The sequence below is a fragment of the Xenopus tropicalis genome, chromosome 4 (genome assembly GCF_000004195.4).
Source record: "Xenopus tropicalis strain Nigerian chromosome 4, UCB_Xtro_10.0, whole genome shotgun sequence".
Lineage (NCBI taxonomy): Eukaryota > Metazoa > Chordata > Amphibia > Anura > Pipidae > Xenopus > Xenopus tropicalis.
In genome coordinates, this window is record NC_030680.2 from 93,721,623 (window position 1) to 93,736,386 (window position 14,764).

General features: G+C 37.7%; 1 protein-coding gene across 1 annotated transcript; it reads right to left on the bottom strand.

The window, feature by feature from the left end:
* Positions 1–1,106: 1,106 nt before the first annotated feature.
* atpaf1 (ATP synthase mitochondrial F1 complex assembly factor 1) lies at positions 1,107–11,954 on the bottom strand. Its single transcript, NM_001008069.1, has 9 exons — positions 11,697–11,954; positions 9,915–10,023; positions 8,407–8,445; positions 7,265–7,327; positions 6,218–6,268; positions 5,867–5,914; positions 5,299–5,394; positions 3,435–3,542; positions 1,107–1,590 (listed from the first exon to the last, which is right to left on the bottom strand). The coding sequence occupies exons 1-9, from the start codon at positions 11,885–11,887 to the stop codon at positions 1,384–1,386; spliced, it is 912 nt and encodes a 303-aa protein (NP_001008070.1). The 5' UTR covers positions 11,888–11,954; the 3' UTR covers positions 1,107–1,383.
* Positions 11,955–14,764: the final 2,810 nt, after the last annotated feature.

The following is a 14,764-nucleotide window of genomic DNA, read 5'->3' on the forward strand; positions in this document are numbered from 1 at the left end:
TGTTACCAGTGCAGGACAACAGAACATTATTTTATATTTTAAAATATTTGTTGGTGTTACTGTTCCTTAACATGCTCAACCAACTAACACTATGCACGGTTTGCTTTTTATACAGCAGGGGGGTGGGAAGACACAGGAGTGTGTGTCTTTCATACTTTCTGCAATCATAACTTGATGGAATGGAGAATGGAACAGCAGTGATTAGAGAACAGAGCTTACAAACTATTTAGGAATGTTATAGACATACACATGAGGTTTTTATGGCAGCAGAAGGGTTTCAAGTTTTAAGGGAAGGTACACCAACCAGTGTTCTGTTAACGGTGCAGCTTACTTACAGGCAGCTCCTGCAAGATTTGAAGCAGAGTTCTTTTACACCTCATAAATAGTTGCAGCAGCTGTAACATCCCCTAATGGTCTATTTTGAATATTGCAATCCATCCCAGAATGTCTTCTGTGGAAAATTAAATGTGTCTACAACAGTAAGTTCTACAGTCCCCTTTAGATTAAAATGTACATTCAGAAGTGGTATTTGATTTTGCTATGAGGAGTGTATGTGGCTTTGGAAGAAAAAGAGTGAAAAGCACTGATGAAGATGGTGGTACCCTAAGGCTGGAACTCAGGTTAAGCAGCAGAGGAACCTGCTTATAGCATAAATATACTGTAAATTTGGAGGGGGGCAGAGATTCTGAAAATATGCTAATTGTTCACTTCCAATGAACTAATAATAACAGCTCTGCAAACCAAAAAAAGGTGTTCTACTGCATCCATGGTCTTAAACTGGCTTCAGTGTCCCACGTGTGTCTGCAACTGTGGATTCGCCTTCACCTTAACACTATTCTTAATAATTCAGTCAGCTGTGATGGCCCAATAAAAGCAGCATGTGGGCATGGAAAGCAAAATACAGGTTATGTTAAAAATGGATTAAGTTTGCTAATGGTCTAGTCACTAATAGTCTAGTCTAGCAATTAATCAGCAGGTAGTCTGTACTGGTCAGATCTTTGACAATCTTCTGCCTGGGGACTACCTGTGCTCAAGGTGGGCATATTGGGGAAATATCCACTCATGTGGTAACCTAACCAGCTTTAGATATCAAAAGGACCACAAAAGCACTTAATATATTATTTATTACAAACATACTGTATTGTGATTACAGTTTAAATATCTAGGCAGGTTGAGTTGTTCCTTCACTACAATTTTAACATCAGCTTTCAACATCCCTTGTGTGTGCTCTCACAAAATGATGTACAGTAAAGTGATTTACATACACTTTTCTTTTCACCTTGAAGGCAACAGAATTGCAAAGTAGCCTTTACTTTTTCTTGGTGTCTTACTTTCTAATCAGTCTTTCATACATTCCAAGTGTGCAGTTCATTTATGTTATTCTCATTCCAACTTATCTTCTTTATTATGGCCCTGTTCGTTCAAAAAACTCTTTCCCAGCCCACTTTGCTCCAAGAAAGAAACTACAGCCATGTATTTGAACTCATCAGACTTGTGATTAAACTTTTCCACTAATCCAAATGTTTCTGCTCCATCACTGCCATAGAACAGCTGCACTTGATTTGCCAAACACTGTGCGTCCTGGACATTCTAGGAATAAAACAAAGTCGGAGATAAAAAAACGAGCTACTGAACACAATTAGCAGGGTATATTAAAATATACTGCACACCATTTCTTTGGCTAGCTTAAGTCTGAGAACCTATATGTCCTTTACAATACAATTTGCATAATATATTTTTATAGAGTTTTATTTTTTATAGCTTTATGTTTACTTTGACGCAAGTGAAAATAATCAGACATTCATTTTGAAGCTAGAATGGCTTATTTTTAGCAGCATATTATCTACAAGCTGTAATTAGAGTAAAAGTGCAAGACAAGGGGCCATAAACCTCACTCTTTCAGGAAAAATTTACAAAGTAATTGTTAACTTATGTTTGAATTCCAGCACATAGATTCTGGCAATTTTAATATATTTTAGTCTAGGTAAGTGGTGTCCAACTTCTATGGTACGAGGGGCTGGAATTTTTTTGACCTATGTTGTGGATGCCCGATAATGCAAACAAGTATTGTCCAAGACCAGTTTTTAAACCACACCCACTTAAAGCCATGCCCATGTTACCACACCTGCCTTTAAACTGCAAGAGACTGACTAACACAATATTAAATGGCAAATTAACTCCTAGTACCATAATTTACTGACCACCACATTAAATGGCAGTTATGTCCAGCATCATGTGGCACTGGTCACCCAACATTGAGGGGCACATTCATCAATGTACGATTGAGTCCAAATACTAAAAATTTGTATCTTTTCTAAGTTTTAGAACTGTGTGTATTTTCTGCAATTTTTTCATTAATTTGCACAACTTTTTCCATACTTTGCAAAAATTTGTGTGATAAAATCGTATGAAAGTTTCGGAATTTATTCAAGCTTCAGTATCGTGACTTTCCTTCGGCCAGGTTGGAGATGCAGAGTGCCATTGAGTCCTATGGGAGGCTTCCAAAAACATGCACAGAAAGTTCAAAGTCAGTTCAAAGAAAGTTTTTCGTTCTTTTTATGATCGCTTGGATACGAAAATTTCGTAACTTTCAGATCGTACCACAATATTTTCTTATGACCCCGATACAAAATTTTTGTTCTTTAAGTGCACATCAGAAAATATCAGATTTAATACGAATTTTTTGTATCGTGCTTTTTAATGTCCACATTTGTACTTTGATAAATGTGCCCCTAAATGTCACAGTTACATCCACCATCACAAGAACTGACCATCCAACATTTAATTGCAAAGTAGCATAAAGCATTAAATAGCACGTACACAGTACACAGAATGTACTGGATTACCTTAAATAATAACATTAAAAATTATTTTCCCTCTCCCACTGTACATAACCACCACCTCTGCCACTTTGGTCATGACCAAGGAAATTGCTTCTCACCTATAAGGGTGACAGGGTTATTTACAGCTGACCTTTTTAAAACTCTAACTCCTTGCTTCATTCATTATGTCTGATGTCAGAGTCAAAGGTAATCAATGGATTGCAGAACAAGATTTTACAGGAGTGCACAGGAAAGTTTTTAGCTGATAGAGGGAGGGAGGTTGGGCCTCATAAGGTGTACCTGCGAGTTGGAAATTACTGTTCTAGGTAACCACACACACAGCACACAGTTTTGCCAGCTGATGCCAGTATATTAGCTGTGCTTAATACATACATTCAAATATGGAATGCATCAGTAAGTATTCCCACTCATATTTAGATCCCTTGAGTACACCCTTACATCTATCTATCGCTAGATGGCTAAAGCATGCACAGAAACTAAAGCACTAACAAACACAGTTTATATCTCTGAAAACATAGTTGAAATATATTTCTGTTTTGCAGCACTTTAATAAATAAGACCCAGGCTTCCACAAAATACTTCTGCATTTACCAAGAATTTGGTGTCAATTTCTGAGGTCATCAGAACAATTCCTTTGTCTTTCTGAAACTCAGGGTAATGGTATAAGATCAGCTGGCTGGGGGCAGCATCTCCTGCTGTCTAAAATAGAGAGTAAATCTTTAAACAATACATATATGAAAACAGCAGAAAAACATTTTTATATTCATAGATATGTATTAAAAGGAGAAGTAAAGGTTAAAGCTAAGTAAGCTTATCACAAAGGTCTATCGAATAAATACTCACAGTACTGCTGCTTGGAGTCCTGTTAAAAGAAACACAGCATTCCTTTGCTTCTTTTCTGTACATATGGGCTTCAGTATTAGGGCAAGGGTACATGGTGCAGATTGTCAGTCTTATATTGTCAGCGCAGGCTAACAATCTACGCTTAAGCTTTCAGATGTGCCTGCGCCCTTAAGCATTAAATCCACCCGGGTGCACGCACACGCAGGAAATATCCACCAACAAACGTGAGTTGCCGTTTGTGGCGAATATCAGCTGCGTGTGCTTGCACCCGGTCCAATTCAGTGCTTGTGCTTATGGGAAGAGACATGACTAGAAGATATTTTAAGCGTAGGGGTGGATTGTCAGCCTACAGAATCCACCTGCCAGACTGTCTTCTTTCATTTTAAACCATCAGGGCACGGGCATGAGCCAGCGCAGTTTGCTATTCTCTCCCCCTTCCTGTTGTAATATGAACAGAGAGCTTCCACGCAACAGCCAGAGACAAGCCAGAAGGAGAGATGCAGGCAGGGAAGTGACTTCAGACTAAGCTAAAATGGCAGTTGCTATCGTAAACCAACAAAGAAAATCTAGGGTTGTTTACTAAAGTATGGTAAAGCTTTCTACAGAACAAAATAGCGTTCTAGCTTGCACTATTGTGACTAGACTACTGGTGTCTCCCCCATCTCTCCTCTCCTTCTCACCATTTTAAGATAATTATGGGAATTAAGTAATGAATTGATACATGTGAATTTTAACATGAATTGGACTATATCCTTAATTGTTTGGTGTATTTATTGAGTGTAAATTTAAGTAATTCACTCTAACTAACCATTAGATTCATGAATTGTTCCACTGTGATTTAGGATAGTCAGGTGGTTTTTTACTAATTTATTGATCTATTTATTGAGTGGTGTAATTTATTCTTTTTTTTTTAAGGTTATAAAATAAAAGTTATATTTTAAGGCGAAAACACAAAAATTCCTCTTTGTTATTTAGTTTACTGGCAAAATTGCCTCAGTAGCTTTTCTTCTCCTTTAAATATAAGGATTCTTCAATAGGAAGTGCATACTTTTGTAACAAGCATGTCAGACATCAGGAAGCTGTAGCTTTATTAATGAAATTGTTGCAGGTACATCTGAAAATTTTCAGTTCAAATTATTAACTGGAACAAACACTTAAACCAAAATCTCTAGTCAAAAAGGTAGGCAAAAAGTTGCTAATGGCAAAAAGCAGATGTACCTAATATTTGGCACCCCCCAGTGATTAACCTTTCCTTTTCATTTAAAAAGACATTGTTAAAGTAGGGGTTTAATGAATGGTACTTCAGAATTCTAAATGGGTAATTTATCATGTCTCAACAAATGTTGTTGAGAAAAACAACTGCAGGAAAGATAAGTGTTTTAATGATTGTGTAAAAAAAATGCTAAAACACAAACTGTTTTTTTCTGCAAAGCATGAAAAGCTTGACACATTAAACCAGTTGAATGTATATATTTTTTTTCACCAAACAAAAAAAAAAAAAAAGACAAAAGTCCAACAAGGCATTATAAATCAGCCCCTTATTGTTTCAGCAAAGAAACAGTATGGCTTCAGACTACAATGTTACATTGTGGATATCAGCAGAAGAACATACCTGGATATTAATAAGTGCAGTAAAATGAAGCTCACTTCCTGACCACTGGCCCACAAAAAACTCATATCCTTCTTTCCTTGGAAGTGCATACAAGAACTGCATGGAATACAGAAAACAATCCATAAAACATTTTATTTTGCAGGGGGAAGGGAACATGGAAAGCTATTGCTGTATAGTAAACAAATAATGAAGGACCAAAAAAATAATATATGAAATAATATTTATATATGTATATTAAAATATACATGTACTGCTAATGGACACTGTAAAAAGGTATAAAACTTGTTTGTATAGAAGCAAAGCTTATTATTAATTGAAGGATGTAGAGAGGCTGTGATCTATATTTCAGTTGTTCACACTACATGTATAGGATCCATTATCTGGAAACCCGTTATCCAAAATGCTTCGAATTATGGATAGGTTATCTCCTATGGACTCCATTTTTATCAAATATTTTAAAAAAAATTTCCACTGCTCATAACATAAACATGAAACCATCTGTGTACTAATATATATGGGCACAGTCCTTAACTAGCAGCTCCAAAAGAGAGAAATAATCCAGACTTACAGAGGGGCAGGTCTTGGCTCGCCGCCATATGAGTTCAAAAGATTCTCCCTTTAGAATGCGGAAAAAGAAAAATGAGATAAAGCTGAAATTAATAAATGCAAAGAAAAACACAAACATGTTATTAACTACCAAGTACAAACTTTTCTTGTATAACAAAACCAGACTTGATAAGAAAAATGTTGTGGACAAATAAGTACATCTAACATGCAAACCAATTTATAATTGAAAATAATTTATTAGGGTTCATTTACTCCTTTTTGTTTATTTAAGCATGAAACATGCACATGCCAATTTTCTTTAGGAAAGCCTAATGTTAGAAATAACTAAAATAAGGCAACAAGTACTACTCACAGGTATGACTGCATACACAGAGTTTCTTAAAGAAAAGTACTGCTTCCAAATCTGCATTAAAAAAAAGACAACAGCTAAATTATTTATCATGACACTGTTCTGCAATAAGATGTAGAGAGACTTGCTAGAATACTACCCCTGGGAAAAGCAGGGTCTGTGGTAAGAGATTATAATTACTAATTGTTACGCCTCAGTTAGGTGGGAAAACATACGCGCCACTTTCCTCACTAGGCAACTTCAGAGAAACAAAGCAACGCATATGTTTTCCCACCGGTGATTTACTCTATTGCCAATGGGAAAGTATATTCTCGCGTGTCATCAGCCTTAGAGATGGATTATATAATAAATTTTTTTGTGTTACTGTGATGTAATTACTTTCTGTATAATAATCTCAGCAGCTGCAAATAGGATATAGGATAGATTGCAAAAGTTATATATAATGTACATTTTTTTTTTACCCCAAAGTATTTTATATAGAGTCTTTTGGTTTTTTTATAGAAAATGTAATACACACCCTTACAGCAAATGGCATATAAGAAAATATTGGGGTGTTTTATTTTTGCAGCTTTTCAAGGACAAAAACATTTTTTGCCTAATAAAAAAAAATTATAATTCTAAGCAATTTTGCAATATACATTCATTACAAATTTGCAATGTATTTTTACTTATTTGTATATATAATTGCTATTAGAAGTAGTGTTTTTCTGTCCTTTCTATTCTCTGCCCTGGTGGCTCTAGCATTTGAAATAACGTAATACAAGGCAGCAGACTGACAGACCTGTCTTGCAGGAGGAGACTGACCTTTGCAACATTGTTTAAAAATTAACAACCAGAGTTCAGCAAATGCTGCTTTCTATTGCAATTACATTTACAAATAAGTTTTAAACCACTAAAAAATGTCAATACATTCACATTGGAAAGTTGCTTGGAATTGCTTTTATTAGGCAAAAAACATTTTTTGGGGAGTTGACATGTCCTTTCAGGGAAAAAGAGACTAAAACAAAGCTTTAGTCGCAGTGTATTATTTTTCTTATGCTGAAATCTTACCTCTCTGATTTCATCTGCATCCTTGTCCTTTATCAGCTCTATGTTTAGAATAGAATCTAAGGTCTGAAACAGATAAGCAAAAATGTAGCTTTAGTGTAACTACACATATGTTCAGGTTTACCAAAGAATAATATTTTAATTTGTATCATAAAAACTCTTTATACATAATATAGGGTACAATTAAAGGAGAAGGAAAGGCTAATAAAGAGTTAACCTCAATACCTTCAGTTCTCTCAATAGTGCCCTTAATTCTCCCCATATTTCTCCCGTTCAGATGATCAGAAGCCTCAAAGGGAAAAAAACGCTGAGCTCTTTAAAGAAAGTTCCCATAATGCCTCGTTCCTGCACCGAGACCCAGACCAGTGTACATGCTCAGTTAGTAAGCCTATGAGGAAGTTTCCTGCTGATTGGCTCAGATCCACATTTCTAAGGGGGGGAGGGAGTTCTTAGCATTCTTGAGGGAGGGGGGAGCAGGAGAGGGGAAAGAGAAGAGAGCTGTGTGTCTCTGGCAGAGGAAAACAAACAGACAAGAAATCCAGTTTCTTTTGAAAGAGAACTCAGTGCAGCGTTTCTGTGAGTGCTTATGGCTGTATTTACATAGACCTTTCTGACAAAGCTTACTTAGTTTTTACCTTTCCTTCTCCTTTAAAGATAACTGGAGCTGCATTAAAGGTAAATATAACCCGGAAACTGAAAATATTGTAGTGGCTTACAAGTTTTGTGGATTCTGAAAGGAGCATTCATGAGCAAAATCAGTATGTATAAATTAGGCAAAAAATATGCAGATACTCTTGTATATGGCTGTTTAACTTGATCTCTAAGAAAATCAATTTGGCCCCAAGTTTGGTGGATCATAGTGGCCAGAACTGGACTGACAGGAACTAGACCAGTTCTAGGCCAGCTTATGACTAAATACAAAACAGGATGCAAGCGATGGCCGCATTATCACCAAATAATCAAAATCCATGTAAACATGGATTTGATTGACACAGCCCATGATTTTAAGCCCACACACCAAACTATTGTGTGTGAGCACGCTCAGATATCAATGATAAATAACTGTGGCATCAAAATAAACACAAAGTCCCTTAATATTTTTATTCTGTAATGATAATAAAAAGATGTGTATTCAAACAGATTACCTTATTTTTTGAGAATCCTTTACCAGAAGCTGTTCCGACCTAAAAACACAAAAAAAGTTGTAAATAATGATGGTTTTAATTATAAGTGAGTACTATTAAATTGACTATAAAAGAATAATCCTGTAATGTGTTGTGGATGCCACTGATATTTAATTGTATGGACTTCAAAGGGGAGCCCCACACAACACAGAAAGCCCTAATATACCTATCACTATAATCTGTTCCTTCAATAAATACCATTTTTATATGCTGAAATCCATCTGCAAAACAATTTTTTCTTTTTCTAAATAATTTGAAATCCAGGCAGGGAAGGAGGGACTAAAATACTGATGTTAAAAATTATAACAGCACAGACAGCATGCAGGAGATACATAACATTATTGACATAGCATGTGCAAGGAATTGTGGGATATGGAGTATGCATCCTGAAGGCAGGCTAGGGACAGTCGATTAATGTTACATCTTTTTGAGTTTCAAAGTAGTCAGCTAGATCAGCAGGAGAACAAGGGGCCAGGCTTAAAAAAACCATTTCAAACCATATTACATTAAAAATCATAAAAAATCAACTGCAAAGTTGATTGAAATTATGTTTACTTTCCAAAAAGCTTACGTTGTGTTTGGTGATGAATGAAAATTACAGTTGTTTGATTACCTTCTTGATTTAAAAGAGGTAATACCCCAAAGCATTGCAGATCTGTATAAAAATTGCATAAAACAGTTCATTTGTAAAAACCTGCTAAATCTAGAGAGTTTTATAAAAAATATTATTTTCTAGCATGTATGTACCATTGGGTAATCCTGACTTATACAATTCACTGTGCAACTTTTAGAACTGTGCGTATTTCCGCGTCTTTTTCGTTAATTTGTGCAACTTTTTCGTACTTTGCGACAATTTTGTGGCAAAAACTAGTACAAACGTTTCAGATTCATTCAAGCTTTGGTATCGGGACTTTCCTTTGGCCAGGTTGGAGCTTCAGAGTGCTATTGATTTCCAAAATCATGCACTAAAAGATCAAAGTCAGAAAGGTTTTCGCGGCGTTCACGATTGTCCAGATATGAAGATTTTGTAACTTTCGGATCGTACCACGATATTTTCGTACAAGCATGAAGCAACTTTTCGCAATCAGAAATATTTGTATTTAATGCAAATGGTCATAAATAGTAGTCATAATTCGGACTTAATGAACCAGCCCCAGTGTGTTAGAGAATTTCTAGTACAAGTAAAAATTATGAATTAGAAAGCTTACTACATGTATTGGATCGGTTATCCAGAACAGGGGCGTTTTGGCCCCTAGTGCCACTCGGAGGCAGCTTAGGGAATGTTCCCCCTCACCTCGATTAGGTTTTTTTGGGTTGGAGGGGCCGTTTAATAGTGCTCTCTGTACTAGAAAAGTCGAAATTGCTATTTAAAATTTGCAATTTTGACTCTTATCAAGTAGTTTTAAAATTCCAAATCATACATTATACAGTCTTGTTAAGTTCCATTAAAAGAATGCCTACATGCACACCTTTTCCTCTACTGTCTTTGCAAATTCTGCCTGTTTCGAATAACCCAACGGCTGTTGCTTCAACTCTTTCCGCTTATCCAATCGGGCATCAAAAGCTGATGGGTTGGTTCTACACAGAGAAAAAGAAAAATAGAAGTAATCACTGAAGCATTAGCTTAGCCAATAAAACAAGTTTGACTAATTTTACGTGTAAAACATATAAAACCCTATTGTTATATTAATGTTTATGAAACAACAGTAAAGAATCTGTTTTCATATTTACACAGAAATCTGGCACAGTCTGTGGCCATACACAGTATTCTCAAATTGACATAAGTATACCACTCAGTATATCCAGTTCTCCCTATAAGTTGGTTATGGCCCCTATTGTTAAGCTTTAATACTCCTCATTCATAATACGCACAGATAAAGTTAGGAGTTTCATACACAGTAAAAAAGTGCTTAATTGCCTGTAAGGGGGAATGATTTTCCAAGGTGCGCCAACAAAAATGCTACGTGTGCCATGCCAAGAAACCATATAAATTGATAATTTTTATCACAGGCCAAAAAATAAAAAAAAGGCAATGTTTCATGGTTACCTTTATCAAATGTGCATAGGTATCACTCTTTATACATATAAGCTACAAACAAGCAGCAGTTCACTATCCCAGGAAGATTTTAATGTCATTTTGTTGTCACTCCTGTGCAGAAAATAAAGAGACCACGGGGCAGATTTATCAAAGTATGAGTTTGAATCCCGAAATGGGAAAAATTCGGATTAAATACGATTTTCTTCTGATCGGAAAAGTCACGAAAATGCTTACAAAAAAAATCATAATAGTCACGATATTATTGTCATGGCATTCCGAAAGTCACAAATTTTTCGTATTCAAATGATCGTAAAACCTTTCTGACTTTGATCCTTCTGTACATGATTTTGGAAGCCTCCCATAGGACTTAATGGCACCCTACTCCAACCTGGCCCAAGGAAAGTCACGATAACGAAGCTTTAATGAATCCGAAACTTTTGTACTCGTTGCAGCAAATACGATTTTGTCGCACAAATTGTTATGCAAATTGTCGCAAAGTACAAAAAAGTTGCACAAATTAACGAAAAAGTCGCAAAAAACACACACAGTGCGAAAACTTACAAAATATATACAAATATTTTGTATTCGGAATCAATTGTACTTTGATGAATGTGCCCCCAAATCCTTTCTCCCCATCTGCATTTGACATTGGAAAGCAAAGACAGATGATAGTGTAGGGTTGCCATCTAGTTTTGGGATATGTTCAACAAAAGGCCATCTGTCCCCTGATCTTGCTTTGCAAATCCAGTAAACTTATGATAGTTCCCGGTACTGCTGAATTACCACCGAAATGGTGTTTGCTCAAAGCTGGTTTGCTCCTGTTAAGTAAATACTCTTCTGTCAGAAAATGGTGCTGTCATTCATTAAACTTTTGATAAATTACAAATATAAGTATGTTGAAGGAAAATTTCTGCATCCCTATGATAAAGGGGGATGGTTTAATCTATGTTATAGACTCTTATTGTACCAGCGTCCCTGCAGGGGGAAACACAAGGGGTTGCATTTGTTTATATATAAGGGCTGGCTAAGAAAGTTTGAAACCATGCAGAACACCCCAGGGTCACTAGTACAAATGATATCCTGTGACTGATAAATAGATGTGATGGGGCTGTGGGTCCCCCAAAACATTGCTTGTCTGTAAATACACTGAAACACCTCTATAGGCTTTTGCCACCACACACAGAGTCCAACAGCTCTGTGCCCTACCACACACCGGCGCAGCTGCTGGATCTTGTCCCGGTATTTCCCGTAGTACGGATTCTCGTCCAGCTCCGGCTCTTTTCGCACAGAGAAAGCCCGCAACTGCGAAGAAACAACACCCAAAGCCAAAGGACCAGTTCCCCGATTCCGGACTGCCAAAAGCCCTCTGTAGCCCATTGACATCTGCACCACGGCAGCCGCCATGTCTCCGTGACTTTCCCGCAACATCCAGAGTAAAGAAAAATCCATCCGCCAGAAACCACTAACAGCAGCGCTACAGTTCCGCCTACTCGGGCAACCACCAGTCTTTATGTAGCAAACTCAATGCAGTTCTTGCAGCAACGTGTTGTAGTGTTGATAGTTAATATTTTCAAACATACTCCATAAACCTTGGGCCAATTTTCGAATTGTAAAATAACATTAAAAACAGTGCAGATATTGGAGGAATCTACCATAAAATTTTTTATTTTCCAAAATTGCATTGTTTTTTGTAATCAGCCACAATGTTCTGTGCCACATAAAGAAAAATCTTCAGCACGCCACTTACATACATGTTCTCAGAGGGTGCTTGACTTCCACGGCCGCTCCCAAGCCTTTTCTCCATGTATCTTTGCAGAGGGGAAGAAGCACACCAGTGTGTCGGCAATGCCTTTAAATAATTTATTTCACATGAAGAAGGGGTCACCCCCGAAAGCTTGTGCTGTTTGTTCAGTTCTGCAAATAAATGTTTAAAGGCATTGCCAACACACTGGTGTGCTTCTTCCCCTCTGCAAAGTTCTGTGCCACATAACATAGACACAAACATTGGCACTAGTCAGTAAATTGCAGACAATTAGGCCCAAGTTCTGCAAGGGAATCTTTGGTACAGGGGCAGGACCTAGGCATACACTTTAACAATTTATGTGATGCAATATCAAATGTATATACAATTTAGATGTAGCATGTAATGTTAGCCTTTTACATCGCTAATGCAAGTATTAAGCACATGGCTTCCCTGCACCAGCACAATGTGTGTTATACACCTACTTATATAAACAAAAGTACTGCACTCAGACTTACCAACCATAGCTCTTGACATTCATAATATAAATATAAAGGTTTAGTTTATCTGGTGAAATGCCCCTGAGAAAGGTCACCTGAAAGTGACCAAAAGAGTAAGAAAGATAGTAATGATGGCCATACACGGGCAGATTTCAGTTACTTATTCAGGTCCTTCAGACCGATTCGGCAGCTTATCTGTTCGTGTACGGGCCTACCCAACTGATATCTGGCCTAAAATGTGATTTTCCCATTGGATTGGGGACCACATTAGCTCATTGATGCGGTCCTCGGTCCAATGACCCATGTATCTGCCGTTTAGGGCCAAACAGTAATGTTACCCTGATACCGCGCACCTTAGGTGGGCATTTTGGGAGATGATACGCTCGTTTGGTGACCTCGCCAAATGAGCAGAACGCACAGTGTATGGCCACCTTTTGTTCTTCAGGAATCTGGTATGGAATCATGGGGTCAGGATAATGGCTGAAGCCAAATTTATTGCCACTGATAAGCAATAGGCTGTTAATTATACAGAGCTGGAAGGAAAGTTTCTCAGAAAGAATTTGCACAGTGTAAATGGGAGAGAAAAAACTAAAACAGCACAGAAATAGACATGTTCATCCTGCACACTGTCTGTCTGTGCCGTCCTCTTCAGTCTGTCTGTATCCACTGCATTGCTCTGTGGCTGTGCTCTCACACACATCTTGTCATAGCTACCCTCTTAGAATTAGCCCCAAAATGTTTACCACAGAACTGGTATCTAGTGGGCAAAAAACAGTGCCTTTTAATTACTTATATTTAAACAATGAACTACTCACATGTAGATACCATGAATGATATCAGGTTATCTGTGGGCCCATGGTGGGAAGGGAATGAAAAATGAAGGACGCACCGAAACCACTACAGGTATAGGACCTGTTATCCAGAATGCTCGGGCCCAAGGGTAACTTAAGGGATCTTCATACCTTAAGGGGCTGATTTACTAACCCACGAATTTGAATACAAATGGGAAAAATTCAGATTGGAAAACGAACATTTTGTGACTTTTTTGTAAATTGTTGCGACTTTTTCGTAGCCATTACGACTTGCACGAATTGTCGCGACTTTTTCGTAGCCGTTACGATTTGCTCGTATCTTGTCGCGACTTTTTCGTATTGAGCGCTCGTAAACCGCGGGCAAAACTTTCAGACTTTGCATGATTTTGGAAGCCTCCCATAGGACTCAATGGCACTCTGCAGCTCCAACCTGGCCCAAGGAAAGTCACGATACTGAAGCTTGAATGAATCCGAAACTTTCGTACTCGGCGCGATGGCTACACACAAATCGTAACGGCTACGAAAAAGTCGCAACAATTTCCGAAACAATCGCAAAATACCGATCATTACGAAAAAAATGCATTCGGACGCTTTTCGGACGTTCGTGGATTAGTAAATCAGCCCCTAAGGGGCACATTTACTAATCCACGAATCCGAATCACGAATGGGAAAAAATCGCATTGGAAACAAAAATTTCAGAAGATCGCAAATATCACGAAAATGCTTACGAAAAAATCGTATTAGTCACGATAATATCGTATTGGCGATCCGAAAGTCACGAAATTTTCGCACCGAACAATTGTAAACAGCGGTAAAACCTTTCCGATTTTTTCGTGCAAACGTCCGAAAAAGTCGTGCGCCGTACGGAAAAGTCGTGCGCCGTACAGAAAAGTCGTGCGGACGCCCGAAAAAATCGGCGGAAATACGCTCGGAGCATTTGTGCTTTTGTAAATGTGCCCCTAAGTCTATTAAGAAATCAATAAAACATTAATTAAACCCAATAGAATTATTTTACATCCAGTAAGGATGAATATATCTTAGTTGTGGGCGCCAAAATGTTAGGCACCCCCAAGTGACTTGAATCGCATACCTTTTACCCCGGGCTGATGCCCCTGTTCAGAGAGAACAGCACCAGCCCGGGGTAGCTGCAGCGCTTCCTCCTTCCTGTATCAATCGCGCGCGCATGCGCAGTAGAGTGAAAAGCCGAACTTTAACAGAGAAGTTGGCT